The sequence below is a fragment of the Plectropomus leopardus genome, chromosome 2, assembly GCF_008729295.1.
Source record: "Plectropomus leopardus isolate mb chromosome 2, YSFRI_Pleo_2.0, whole genome shotgun sequence".
Classification (NCBI taxonomy): domain Eukaryota; kingdom Metazoa; phylum Chordata; class Actinopteri; order Perciformes; family Serranidae; genus Plectropomus; species Plectropomus leopardus.
In genome coordinates, this window is record NC_056464.1 from 15,612,534 (window position 1) to 15,627,560 (window position 15,027).

At 37.9% G+C, this 15,027-nt stretch overlaps 1 protein-coding gene across 1 annotated transcript in view; it reads right to left on the minus strand.

Annotated features, from left to right (window-relative positions):
- Positions 1-6,396: 6,396 nt before the first annotated feature.
- LOC121954801 (A disintegrin and metalloproteinase with thrombospondin motifs 9-like) overlaps positions 6,397-15,027 on the minus strand; it is a 53,822-nt gene continuing 45,191 nt past the window's right edge. The window contains exons 33-40 of the mRNA XM_042502509.1: positions 13,835-13,964; positions 13,327-13,421; positions 11,824-11,918; positions 11,545-11,678; positions 11,026-11,117; positions 9,570-9,674; positions 8,065-8,173; positions 6,397-7,156 (exon numbers count right to left, since the gene is read on the minus strand). Coding sequence (XP_042358443.1) covers positions 8,084-8,173; positions 9,570-9,674; positions 11,026-11,117; positions 11,545-11,678; positions 11,824-11,918; positions 13,327-13,421; positions 13,835-13,964 — 741 coding nt within the window. The 3' untranslated portion in view covers positions 6,397-7,156; positions 8,065-8,083. The remainder of the gene's footprint in view (positions 7,157-8,064; positions 8,174-9,569; positions 9,675-11,025; positions 11,118-11,544; positions 11,679-11,823; positions 11,919-13,326; positions 13,422-13,834; positions 13,965-15,027) is intronic.

Sequence of the window (15,027 nt, forward strand, 5' to 3'; positions counted from 1 at the left end):
TATCCTATTGTAGAAAATGGAAATACTTACTATTTAAAAAAAATACATTCAAATTGCAAACAACCATTTGCTTCTATACCCACGCACTATATGCAATGAAAACAATTAAGTTTTTGCACAAATCATAAATGCACAGATTGATTAATAAAGATAAATCATACATGCAGGGATGGACAAACTCATTCATGCAAATACAGATTTTAATTTTCTATTCATCTTGAGTGTGGACGCTGACCTCTGAGGTGTCATGAATACTGCTTTTACTATGAACTACCATCTCAGCCTGCATGTATGATAGCTGATGTCAAACAGAGCACGCCCTTGTGAGGTCGCCATGGAGATGACAGCCTTTAACAGCCAACACACACACACACCACACACACACACACACACACACACACACACACACACACACACACACACAAGCGCACATTATATGGATGTCATATACATATTTACCCTTTGGATCAATACTTTTCTTGTGGTGCAATCAGACACCTTGAAAAGTATTTAAACCTTCGAAAACTGAGCAAATTGGTTTACTTTCTTTTGAAAACATGGGAAAAAAAAGGCATTGAGCAACATGAAAAAAACTGTTCCACATATTGTAAGAAATAAGGAAGATTTGGAGAAATGTCCCAAAAACTATATTTACAATTATCATAATTAAATGTGTGATATGATTTTACAGAATTCTTATTCTTCTTTAAGCACATTTTCAGGTCATTTACTTTATTTTTATTTACTGTATTTTTCTCTCTGTTTTTTTTTTTCTAATTTCAGGTAATTTTCTTGTTCTTTTACCTTTTTTTGCTAATTTTTGGGTTGGGTTTTTGGGTTATTTCTTTTGAAGTAGCTCATTGTCTTTTACCTGTGATATTGAGCCTATTTGCTCAGGTCTTGAAGGGTTAAATGTGAATCTAATGCTATTTGATCTGTGCCATCGACCACAATAAATCAGTCCTTTTCTGCTTGAATCACTGATTTTAAGGTCGTTATAATTTAAATAATAGTAGACACACTGCATTAACCAACTCTTCGAGTCAGAATCAATATCTGCACAGCAAATCAGATCGCCGGTGACCATGACAAATAATCACTTGTAATGGAAAACATGAATATCTTCCAAACTGTGGTTCACCTGAGTTCGCATGCACAGAGTGAGTATTGATGCTGCTTTGATCAGATATGCTGCTGAAAACCTGCAGTGAGGCGTGGATAAACTCGAGAAGCCACTTGTCTTTGTAATGTTAAACCCACATCAGCATGCTTGGAGGAATTCATCATAACTTTCAACAGTGATGCAACTATTTATGAGCAGTGAGGCAGAGCTCTTTGGATTACATGTGGCTACATCTGGAAGAAGATTTCCTTGCAAGTCTGTCATTTCTTTTTCAGGAATATCTGATGTAATACAAACTTGCTGACACGCTGCTGTCATCTAGCTACTCCACAGTGGAGCTGTCTCACAGCTCTTATGTGTGAGCAAGAAAAACAGAGTTTTTCCAGCAAACTGACCTCTGGGATGTTTGAAAATCTACTTCTGTATCACGTTCTTAAGTTTAGACAAGCCCTCTGGAGCTGTTGAAAGCTCCTGCCTCCACAACTCTCCTTCCCTCTCTTTCCCTTTCAAACTTGTACTTATCCCCAGTTCAATAGCCACTCTCAGACAGCAGCTTACTCAAACTGATGACAGACATTTGAGAAATCAATCCTCAACTGATGTGTCAGATCCTATTGCTATTGCTCACCTGGGATTACCAAAACGACATGAAATATAGATCATGTACACTTGTGAAAACTGGTCAGAGGTGCATTATTCTCTCTGGCCTACAGCCAGCTGCTACATCATAATCCCTGTTTAACCCTTTGCAAAAAGAAAAAAGCATGGGAAGAAGCAACAAAAGAGCAACAAAAGAAGAAATGACTCAAAAATTTGCAACAAATTAGAAAAAAAGAAAAGTAACTGAAAATTAGTAAAACAAAATAAAACAAAAACACAAAAACAAACAGAAAGTCCCCAAAAAAACCCAACAACAACACAATGAAATGATCTTTGAAAAAGTGCTTAAATGTTGTAATAATTTTGTCACATAGTATAATTTTTTAGTTTTATCCTAGCTTTTCTTTTTCCCCCCTATATATTTTCACCTAGCTCCTAAAATAATTTTATATATCTACAAATTTCTTGCAATTTGTTGGACATTTCTTACCAAGTTGGACATTGCTTTTTGTACCAATTTGCTCAGGGTTCCAAGAATAAAATACTTATGAAAAGCGCCTGAAAGCAGCAAAAGAATGCAATGTTGCTACAGGTTTCAAAGGGAATAAGTAGAAGAAGACACATTTTTTGCTTTAACTTATCATTATGAAGTAAATGTTGATTGCACAAAGTAATGGCTACAGAAAAATGAATATAGAAAAGATGCATATTATGATCAACAACAGAGCATTTTGTTTTCACAATTCTTTTTTTCACAGTAACAAAGATTTGGATCTGCCTTGGATAAAAGGTCATTCTCTATTTGCTGTTCTTTGTCTTCTGAAATCGTCTCAGCAGTATTATATTTATTTAAGAGGACCAGTTTTGACATCTGTTAGATGGCCTGATAATTCACTGTTATGCATACAGACACAGACTAGATTAAATCCATAAAACACATCTGTCAGGCTAAGAGCCAAACTGTTATAATGGTATAAGGTGTGTAATCATAATTATGCAGAAGCACTATGGAGTGAGAATTTTATGATCTGAGCATTAATCTGACCATTGTGGTTTTTTTTTTTTACATTTTTACAGCAGGTGTTACAGTTGGGTTGCACATAAAGGGCAAACTGATAAAATGATATATTAGTGTGAAAAGCAGATAGAAAAGCATGACATAGGTCAGGCATTTTATTTCCTTCTGATCATTGCTTATCTGATCTCATACATAAATCATGCTTTCATATGGCAGCAGCAAACTCTGCTGAAACACTATATGCAGATATGACACACATAAATAAACACATTCACAAAACAGGATATGTGTTGCCAGATGGTTCATTTTATGGCCATACTGAATGGTAATTCATAGTCATTTATGGTCAAAGCCTAAGTACATTCACATAAAGAAAAGGTACAATAAATATTTGCATATAAAATAAAGCATAATATAACTGACAAATGACACTTTGTTAAACTTCAATAATACATTTTCAGTTACCTGATAAACATGTGGCAAATGTGTAAAATAAGATAAATACACTTAAATATCATAATAATCCCTTCATTTATGACACCTGAGAACTCTATGGACTGAACTAGCTTCTGACATTCACAATGAGAAGTGCATTTATCAGTTGCAACTGTCAGTAAGACACAAAATGTTTACTTCCCCTGTGTCTTTAGAAATAAATTCATTCTTGTACAGAGGCAGATTGTGACTGTGAAATTCCCTTTGGCTGAAGTGTGCATATTAGCACGTACAGTGAGGCACTGAAGTAGCACCATGGACAGAACGGCTTAGAAAAGCACATATGGCTTCTTAATCAGTTGTACATACATGAGCCTTGCAGCAGTTAAGGCTAAAAGGTCCAGTGTGGAGGATTTTGGGAGATATATTGGCAGAAATGGAATATAATGTAATGAGTATGTTTCCTTTGGTGTACAACCACCTGGAAATAAGAATAGTTGTGTTTCCTTTATCTATGAATGAGCTGTTTATATCCACATAGAGAAATTCTTTGTCCATGGAGATCACCATGTTGCACCACGTTTTCACACTAGCCCAGAACTGAAAAACCAAACACTGGCTCTAGATAGCACCACTAGTCACTAGTCACTAATCACTACAAGCTGCCACTAAATCCACCTAAATCTTACACACTGTTCCTTTAAATACTGTCCGAATTCATACTGTCTTTCAATGTTTCAGTAACAGAAAAAAAAAATGCTCACAAAACTGCATAAACCTGGCTAAGATACAAAAACATACATATACAGAAAAAGTACCCTGATATTGTCACAAAAACAAGACGTCAGAATGCTCTACACAGGAGCATATCAGTATGTACAGTTTGGATACACTCATGAAAAAAAAAAAACAAAGATGGAGGGAAGAAGGTGAGGTACAGAAGGCAGAGGTTTACAGGCAGCATCTGGACAGAAATCACACTGCGGGGCCTGTGGGCTCAGCAGTTTGAGAGGTGTCTCCAGGGTCGGACCAGTGCATCATATCTCTGGAGTGTCTACTGGAATTTTATTGGCCTGAGGTGAGGTGTGTCTTTCAAGTTGCTCCAGATAAGATAACCTTACTGTTCTGTGAAAGCTAAAGGCTAATGGCTCTCCACGGTCACTGCACGCTACCTGAGAGATATGCAACAACACAAAGGAATGTGGTTCTCTCTGAAGTCTGGCAGCATAATCTCTGCAGTTCTTGTAACCTACAGTGCAACCTCCTCCTCATGATCCGGTAATGTCCTCCAGTGTGTTTCTATGTGTACAGTGTGTTTGTGTGTGGGTAAACATCTCACTTCCTCCCTCTGTCTGGTCTGTAAATCCCACCTCCACACTTAGTCATTGTCAACATACACAATTCTAGGAACATAGGTTATTATTATATCCTTCAACTGCCTCACGTGTTGGTTCTTTACGGCTTTTTTGAAGTCTAAACATATTTGCAGTGACACTGATGCTGAGGTCTGGATCACAGAAAGGTTCATACTGTATATTTTACTTACCCTTCACTGGCAGAGAACTGAATCACTATATATCTTGTACTAAATTAAATGAGAATAAATTGACTTCATCCAAATAATTACCTTTTCACGTTCAATAAAACTAATTATATTACACTATCAAAAAGGGTGGATTTTCTAAATGCAGGTGAGATTGTCATAGCAGCAACACCTGATTTTCCTGTACTGTGTTATTATGTTTTGCATTTTCCTCTTTCCTGTCCAGCCTGGCCACAGTTAAGTTGGTTTTATTTGTTAAAATCTTACAGGAGGGACGGTTTCATTCGGTGAAATGATGGTGGTCATTCAAGGAATTGCAGTTTATGGCACTTCAGCGTTGGCCTTATTTTTCAGCCCCAGAGGTTGTCCCTTGGATGAGACATACCAGTTTTGAACTACCCACTGGACAGACAAACATTTAAGAGTCTGCCTAATCTTGATTTAAAGTTCTATTTCCACAAACTTTTCTGTCTTTAGAACACACCATGTGAAACTACTTTTCTCGGACTGATATCTCTGACAGACTGGAGTTGCAATGTTTATGAGAATGCACTGATTTTATTGGCTGAGCAGCATCAGGTAAGATGATTTAACCTGTGCAACTGGTCTCTAAGTTTTGTGTTTGCTAAACCAATGCTACAGATGCTGCAAAAGTTAAAATAGAGGATGTGAGGTTGACGTCACGCCATGTAAAATGTTTTTTAATGGAGGTGCCAATGCACTACCTCCCTCTACATATTTGGACATTGTAAACTCTATTGTTTTTCTTACTGAGTTTGCAGGAGTCTAAAAGTTACAAATACCTAGAAGCTCATGAACACTTTTGCAGTGGCTGAGTGCATGCTCTGCTAATTAACAAACTGCAGTAGCACAGTCATACTTGCAAAGGTAGGGTGTCGCTCTCTATTTTTGACCCTTTTAACCCTTTAAAACCTGAGCACTTGTCTTAGTTATTGTCAAAGGCAATGAGCAATGAAAGAAGAAATGACCCAAAAATTAGCAAGAAATTAGTAAAAAGTACAAGAAAATGACTTGAATTTAACAAAAAAAGCTAATGACCTAGAAAAACATTTTTAAAAAATAAATAAGCAATTATGATAATAAGCAATTACTTTTACCTTGTTTCTTTTACCTTTTTTTCTTTTTCCCTAGCTTTATAGAACTAATTTCTACATTTACTAATTTCTTGCAATTAGTGGAACATTTCTTACAAGCCTGCTAATTGCCTCTTTTCCCATGTTTTTCAAAGAAATTGCAATATTTTGCTCAGAATTTAAAGGTTTAAATAAAGGCATCTGAAATCAGCACAACAAAAAGTGGTGTTGATCCAGGTTTCAAAGGTTTAAACCAACAAAATATAAAAAGTAAAATTAATCAGGCATGAACACCATAGCAGGTATAATCTCAGAGCTTGTATCGCGCAAAATGGTGCACCTCTCCCACATGGCGTGACGTACCTTCACATTCTCTACAGAAACACTCAATCAAAATGTAACAATCCTCAGTAATCTTCATGGTTATTAGGTCTGCAGCAGACCACAGAGATAAAGAGAGATGGCAGGTTAACAAGACAGATGCAATTAGGTAATTCTGCTAACACAGGGGATGGCAGTGCCCCTCAAATCGCCTACTTTTTGCTTTTGAATATGATTGGCTACAAATACAGCACCTCAACAGTACACCAAGATGAGAAGAGTGCTGATGAGCGAAGACGTTTTAGACTGCCACAGTGTACAACAGGGTAGTTAGTGAAAGAGGCTGGACTGAATTTAAAGCAGCAGTTGTCCACACCTTAGAACTGGAGGGATCGCTGGACTTACTGGTAACTTTCGCCATTGGTAACTGGTAAAGTCCTCTGAAGGATCTACTTGTTGGCACACAATTCAAACAGGTCTTTGGTTATACTGGGCATCTGTGCATGTGACTGTTTATCTGGCCTGAAGTGATAAAGGTTAAAAAAAAAAAAAAAAAGGCCGACTGGTTGGAGACACCTCATTGAATATGAACAGGTCTGTTGACCATCACAACAATAACATTACTGGAATAAACCCAACGTAATGAACTGGTCTAAAGAGGAACATATGGCTGTAACACATGCAGTGTGGAGTAATGACAGAATGAAAAGGTCCAAATGGCAAATATCCAAATTGGAAGGCACATTCTGGTGAAAATCGTATACATGGCAACTGTGTGGTGCTCGACAACAAAACAGTTAAATTATATTACAATACAAAAATAAATGAAGAGTACAATAAATAAGACATTTTTACCCTGCTATGTACAGTACTTACACCAGATTCATTTACACTATGCACAAATGGGAGTAAAAGAGGTCAAGGTGCGTCTGAGCTCTGAATTAGCTGTAGCACCAAAGAGGAGGGATGTTTTGACACAATGAGGACCTGAAGAGAACTGCCGAGATGAACGGAAATAGATGCTAAAAAAAGACATGCAAACAATATTAACACTCAGTCACTGACTCATTAATAACTCATAAACATGCAGAGCAGCACGAGTAGCATGGACAAAGGAAAGATAAGAGACGCAGATTGTTGTCATACATTTTTTAGCAATATAAAAACCTCGATATTTAGTTGACTGCTTGATTAAAAAAAGATCTACCTCATTTATTCCTCTTTTTATTACTGGTTTAGACCATTCCTTATGAGCATTAAAAACATGAACTAATACTTACTTAGATCTAGAGTTAGCATTCTTCCCATCATGTGTTTTGAATTTGGTGGTAGATCAAAAGTCTTTATCTGGATTACAGATTTTGCCTTGAATAATTAATTACTAATACAAGGTTCCTGCGGATCCTTAAAAAGTCTCAAAAGGCACTTTATTCATTAATCTCAATATAAGGCCTGAAATTATTCTTTCAATGCCCAGACATGCTCTGAATAATTAGTAACATTTCTTTTCTGTTGAATAATTGAATAAATTCCTCTTTTTAAACTTGTCATGATGGGAATCCCAGAAGTAAGGTCTCACATGTAGAGTGAAAAACATAAAATCACCAAGAAAACTATCCAAAAATGAGAGATATTTCCCACTTCTGTTGGTAAAGGAAGTGCTTTTATGATAATATGCTTGTTGCCTGGCATGTGTTCCACTTTAAAAAATGTTGTTTTTGCTTTTACATGATGTTTTCACTGGGCAAAAAAACATCATGTATTATGTTACATAAACATTTGGGCAAAATAAAATTGTTTTTCAATGTTTGTTTATTAGAAAACTGGCCCTAAACTTCATTCTGAGTGGCATTAAAAAGTCTTAAATCTAACTCTCCTTAAGGAAACCAGTAAAAAAGTATTGTTGTTTTATGTAAAATGTATCTCGTACCTGTTTGATGGTATTACATCTACTCCACTCTTAAAGGCAGATTGGAGCCAGAGGACGGTGTACATTTACCACAGTAGCCTCCGCATATTCCTGACACTCTGCTGCCATCCTGTGGATACAAGAGGAATAACATCAGTTTTGTGATTCTGCTGCTCTGCTGCTGTTGCAGGAATTTTCCCTATAAAGTGTATAAAATCATACAGATGTAATCCCTCTCAGCCGTCACTTATGATCCACTAGAAGTGTGTGGTGGTGTATTTATCTTCAGAGACTCTGCTGTGCATGCCTGTATTTTTTTTTCTTGTTATTTTGCTGTGTTCATGACACTCCTGGGCACAGAGCTAATGTAAGGCCTGGCACTGACCAGGTAACAGACTATAAGCTGCATGCATACCAGTTGAAGCTTCAAAAATTGCTGAAACAGCACCCACAAAACAGAAATATAGCAAACAAAAGGGAATCTGGGGTTGGCTCTTGATGATACTGTTTACAAACAGTAACCAACAATTCCTGCATACGTACCTTTAAATGAATATTAGTATGTTTGCAAGATAACTTTTTTCAGGATCAGCTCTTCTTGAATTTATCTGTCCTGTCTTGAAGACATATTTTCCCCCATCACTGATCAGTGCAAAATAGATGTTAGTTTGAAAGATCTGTTAAGAAAAAAAAGGGTCTTTGTTTTTAAAGGTTTTTGCTGAGTGGTTGCTGTGGTGACTCGTAAATCAGCTTTTCCTTTTCATGAGGCACACAAAGACTGAGGCCCACCAGGCAGGTTGTCACCAGGTCTGAAATGGTTAATCAAATGCAGCGTTTCTTTTTCCTAAAATCTATCTAGAAAAGTAAACAGCATCAGACAAGTACACCAACAACACTATCCCACGACATGAAAGCCAAAGCGTGCAGTGAGTGGTTTGTCTGATCCCCTCTGGAGTGCTCTCCCTGTCCCACTGTCACAGCCTGGCTTTATTTAAACTGCCTGGAGAGCCCGCGGCGGGCCGGCTGGCTATGGAAATCAGGCTGTGAACACTTTTTGGCATCTCAACTGCCTCCTGTTTTTGCCTTACTAAAATGCACTCTGCAGCTTGAGCTCCATTTCAAAAGAGGAGGGTGTAGGGGCACTTGAGAGAGAGCAGCTGCCCAGTAAGGGTCCTTTCTCAACGAGTTTATAGGGAGAAGTGGAGCTGGGAATACAGAACCTACTTGGGACTATGCCCACTTTGAGCTCTGAAGCAAAGACGACGTGCAGAGAGAAGGAACAGTGGAGGGAGGGATGGAATATAAAAGAATAGAGAAGATGAAGAAGAGTTTAGGAAAGGTAGCAAAATGTATGCTCTAGAAGAGTTGCTAGAGGACACTTTGCAGCTACAGCTACAGAATAGATACATACAAACTATTTTATAAAGCCATGTACCCAGGACCTTGCCAAATATTCACTGTTCAGTTGAAGTGTGCTGTTGTTTTGGGAGATTTCCTAGAATATATATGCAACATATTGCCATTACCTGTGATTTTCTTATATCAGCTACTGCATAGTTGCCCTGGGAGATCCACGAGGTGTCCTCAGCCACCTTAAAACCAGTTCCTGAGAGGTTGATCCTGAACCGCCCCTGAAAGAAGAGACAGAGGGGCAGCAAGATGATTTAAATAGCAAATCCCAGAGAAATGTATCAAATAAATGTCAAAAAATACATGAGAGTGGCCAAGGTGCTGGACATTTCAAGAATGAATGTTTTTAATCAATTAATAACAACAGCTTGTTTGCTTTGACATGACTTTTACGATGAAACAAATTCAGCTGGAGGGCAGGAAGTGATAAAAGCATATACTGAGCAATTTGGAAATACAGAAAAGTGAATACATAAAAAGGGTTGGGTAGCCTGCACGTAGCAGATATTGTCGGAAAATTGAAACTCATGTTAGACATGAACCATACAAAATGAAAAAAAGCAATCTTTCTCACAACCTGACTGATTTGCCCGGTGTGGACGTGATCATCATTACAAATTTCCTCATCCTCTGGACTTCCTACTCCACGGCCAACTACATGAAAGCATACAATATTCCAGACTTCTGTATTATTCTGAATATTCTGGACTATAACTATTTTGAGTGCAGCTGGGTCCACAACCTTGTAACTAACCAAAATAGTATTGAACGACTGTCATCTTGTTTTGGCTGGGTGAGTAAATGTGCTTGAGAATTACTGTCTTTCTATACTTCGACTGTACGTTGATGCACTGCTTTTTAACAGCAGATATTTTTACATGTCACACTGTAGCAAGAGGAGCACAAGTGTAATTCATTACACGAGTGACAACTGCTTACCACTAAATATGTATGTCTGCTCCAAGACATCCTGGCTCAACAGAATGGCTTACAAGGATATTTAACCCGTTGAAACCTGGGAAAATTGGCCTGATTTGTTTCAAAAACATGGGAAGAAGGCATCAAGCAACTTAGGAGTAAATGACCCATAAAATTGCAAGAATTTAGTAAAAAAGTAGAAGAAAATGACCTGAAAATTAGGAAAAGAAACAAAAAATGGCAAAGTAAAAAAAGAGAAAGACACAGGGAAATTACCTGGGAAAAAAAACTGCTTGAAAAATTTTAATAATTATGTCAAAATAACTTTAAATATATAATTATGATAATTTGAAATATGGTTCCTTTTTTAAAAACAATTCTCTACATCTCCTAATTTCTTGCATTTTGCAGGACATTGCGCGCAAAGTTGCTCATCTCATATTTTTAAAAGAAATCAAACCAATTTGCTCACGGTTCAAAGGTTTAAATACTTGTGAAAGGGGTCTGAATGCAACATAAGAAAAGTATTGTCAGTCTAGGTTTCAAAGCATTAAAAGTTCTTAGCCATTATTGTCACACATGTGCTTTTCCTGCCATGACAACAGTCTACATTCTGCTGTGAATATCCCCTCCTCTTACTGTTGATGTTCTCACCTGTGGACAACGTGCAGCGCTGTAGCAGTCTCCAGCTGTGGCGAATGGAACACTCTTGCCTTCTCGGGTGACGGCAAACTGCCAATCTGTAGCTGAATGACAACATAAACCAACAAGCCGATCAAGTAAGATCTAAAAAAATATACTTGGAAATTTGTTTCCTGAAATTTGTTGCTTCAGGACCTCAGATGAACTTTTGTAATGATAGCTCACATCTGCCATAATGACTTGTGTTATTTAGCTGGTCTAAATCTAGCCTTAGTTTTAGGGTCAGCCTAATGGCAATATCAGTATAATTCCATCTACTTAGAGCAGTTCCATTTAATCCCCCCAAGCCTTGTAATTGTGTGTTGCTTAAATGAACCTCGAAGACATCTTGAGCCCATTAACCCTCGTGAGCACGGACATAATTAAATGGCAAAGGGAGTTCTTATTTGAGAGTAATGTGGAGTTAACACTGGCACAGGATGCTGTTGTATGTGTTTGTGTGTGATTTTTGTGTGTGTATGAGCCACTCACTGATGATGTTCATCTTGCTGAGGTCCAGGCGGACTTTGGAGAAGATGGTGATGCCGGCGGCGGTGTAGTCTCTCCGACAGTCACAATCCTCTCTTCTGGAGTCATTGGCTGGACACTGGGTGGGGTCATTGAGTCTGGGAAACACAGGCACAAAGTACTTTAGTTCAACTTAACACCTCCATGGAATTTCTTAATTTACAGAGAAAAAACACTGCCAGGAGTCAGTTGGATTTTGTAATGATGCAGGCTATTCTTGTTGTTATTCTGTTAGCTGTTTACCTGAAGCCAAAGATCTCTGAAAAATTCTCCCCTTCTCCCGTCGTCAAGGTGATATACTCCTGTGGAGTCTCTGTCTGCATTCCTGCACAGTAGACCTGAGGAGAAAAAGGCAGAGGAGGAGGAAGAGGAGAGGTGGTATTCAGAGGGAGGAGGAGTAAGGAACCAAGGGTGAAGGAAAGAGATGGAGGTGGTAGAGAAAAAAAAAAGTTAAGTAATCCAAATGTGCAGATTAGGAAAGGAAGAACAATAATGGTGTCGAGCAAGAGGAGTTGAACAGAAGTATTATGATGGCAATTACAAGCCCCATAAAATACAGAAGCACAGTGCAGACAATCCCTCTGGATGACCTGAGCTGGCCTGTCCTGAAAAGTCATTTTGAAGGCAGTCAAAGAATTTCCTCTGACTGTTATGAAATATGCTGCATCTTCAACGAGCAGCGGGGCCAAACATATGCCTAAACACAAGCTTGTAGAAATGAATTTCTTTTTCTTTTCTTTTTTATTGTAATTAGGGGTTTTATTTATTTGAATATATAAAGAAAATATGTCATTTCTTTTAGTTAAAATCAAAAGGCATGTAGCAAATGCACATACTTATAACTGCTGAAACAAACATTTATCAATTAAAACCATACAGTTGAATCATCAGTGTCCCAGCAACCTGTGCGCAAAAAGGTTCAGAGACCTCATAAAAGTTTTGCCTTCGTCTTTGACTCTAGCTGACATCTGTTCATATGATAACATTCCTTTTTTTTCTTCCATAGAGGTAGAGATGAAGATCGAAATGAAATAAAATAAAATAAATAAAAAGATTATTAAACAAGAAGTTAATAATCTTCCCTTAAGATACCATCCCAACAAAGTAAGGTCTCAGAGCCCCGACATATCGTACCCATTTCTCACAGTCATTCAAGTGCAAAGAGAAAGCAACCTACTCCATCATTTAAATCGCCATTGTCACATCTATCCAGGTATGTATGGTGGGACCAACATGCATAATCCATCTTCTGATCAGCGCCTTTTTCTCTGCTGCTGCGAGATACCCTTTACGTATTTGCCAGTTTCTTTTATTTCAGGGGGATATAGCCTTTGAAATCTAATGGTATATGGGTATCAAAAATGGTTGTATACTATGTATATTTCTTTCCAGTAAGTTTGGAAATTTTGGCATTCCCAAAATATATGGTAGTGGTTCGCAGACTGACAGCCGTTGTCATACAAACTGTTATTTAAGGGTGATAAAATATCGAACCAGATTTTTACAGAGAAATTCTTTCCATGCATGGGATTTAGTGCTTTTCCATTGAAACAAACAGATCTATCTATCTGGTATAGATGAATTTCAAGAACTTTTCACTGTACTGCCAACAGTTAAAGCAATAAAATGTTCTGTCAGTGTTTAACTCATCTGAAATGTCAGTTGTCTCTCTTTGCTCATGTATCAAAACCTGTTATGACCTCATAAACTGTGCACTTGTCAGATAATAACATCATATAAACTTACCTTGAGTGCTTTTCCATGAATGTTGAGAAAGTGTTCGCTGTCTGGGAGCGGGCCGTTCATACTCTGGACATCTTGACAGCTAGAAGGTAGATGGCCTTTGAGACACAAAAGAAGTAGAAATAAGCAAGTATACAGGAGGGTATTGTGCAAAGATTTAACACAGGACAGGCGCTTGGGCTTTATTCACACACACGTGTGCACGCATGCAAACACAAATTTCAGGAGTTAAGTCAAGTGTGGCAAATTGCTGCATCGAATCAAAGAAAACGAAAAGCCACTCACTCTTTGATGTCCTGTCCTACCGTAGGGGAGTAAATACACTGGACAGTGAATCTTTGATGTTAGCCTCGCATCATAAATATTTCACTACAGATGGAATCTCTGAGATGACCGGCTCGAGTCAGGCCATACCTAATACTGGAATTTGGGATGCATTCAGTTGGCCTGTGCTTAACCCTGGTGGCTTTGACCTTTGTTAAAAGAGCAGCAGTTTTTTGGCAGTACTCACAGCTTGGATTTCTGCAGACTTTTCTGGCCTCTGGCATGGCGTCTCGAGAACACCTATTGCTTTCCTGACCATTTGCTGACACACACTGCACCGTCCTCTCCATCACACCATCACCACAGCTCGCTGAACACTGGAGGGGAGGAGGAAAACCAGGACAGCGTGGAAATAAATCTTGTGGACGACAGTCATAGTTTTCATCTTTAATACTTTCCCCTTCAAAAATGTATGCGTCATTTTTGTCATTTCAATACAGATAATTTACTGTAAAACCAAACAAAAGGTACAATGTTCTTTCAGGGTAAGTTAGGTATTTCATATTCCCATGTTTTGGTGTCAGTGTGACTCATGGGGACAGAAATTTTAAAATGTATTCCAGCCGTTCAGCAAGCTGTAAATTTATTGCATGTTTGCGCTGTCAGTTTACATCCACTAACGGTGCTTGTATTTGCCACCTACAGGCTAAGATTGTTTAAACTGTGTGACATTTAAAAACAGTTTGAAAGGATCCCCACAGCGATAGACTGTCTTGTTAAACAGTAAGATCCTTTTTGTTTAAGCACAAACAAGCCAAATCTGGGCTGTTTCTGGTAAATAAAAAGGGATCGTTCTCTTAAACAAAAAGGTCGATCTCTGAACGGATCCTTTCCATAATGTTGTCAGACACTTAGAATAACAATCTGAACATCATCAGTGGCTAAAACAAGCACTTTTAGAAGACATATATTGACAGTGTGAACATACTCTGAATGATTACGTTGCAGCCTGTCTTGCTCAATATTGGGTCAATTTTAAAAAATGTGAAAATAGGGTCTAAGTTGAAAAATACTTCACTTACCCCTTGATGTCCGGCAAAAATGACCTTATTTATAAAAAGCCAAAAAACAGGAGAGCTTCTTGAAACTGATAATAGTAAAAAAAGTACAAAAAAGATGGTGCTGCTTGGTGAAGGGCATGAACAAATTAGAAAAAAACAGGAAGGAATCAAGGCACTTGTCTTGAAGAAGAAAGTTAAAATGCCTTTATTACATTGGCAGGTTCTAAAAGTAGAACAAGATTAAAAAACAATAGATACTTCGACGAGTTTCAGCATCTAGCCTTCTTCAGGAAGTTACAGACAAAACTGTGATGACACAAATTTATACTCAAAGGGTAAATCCATCAAGCAGGTGTAAGCATTCAGAAATCAGAGTCCA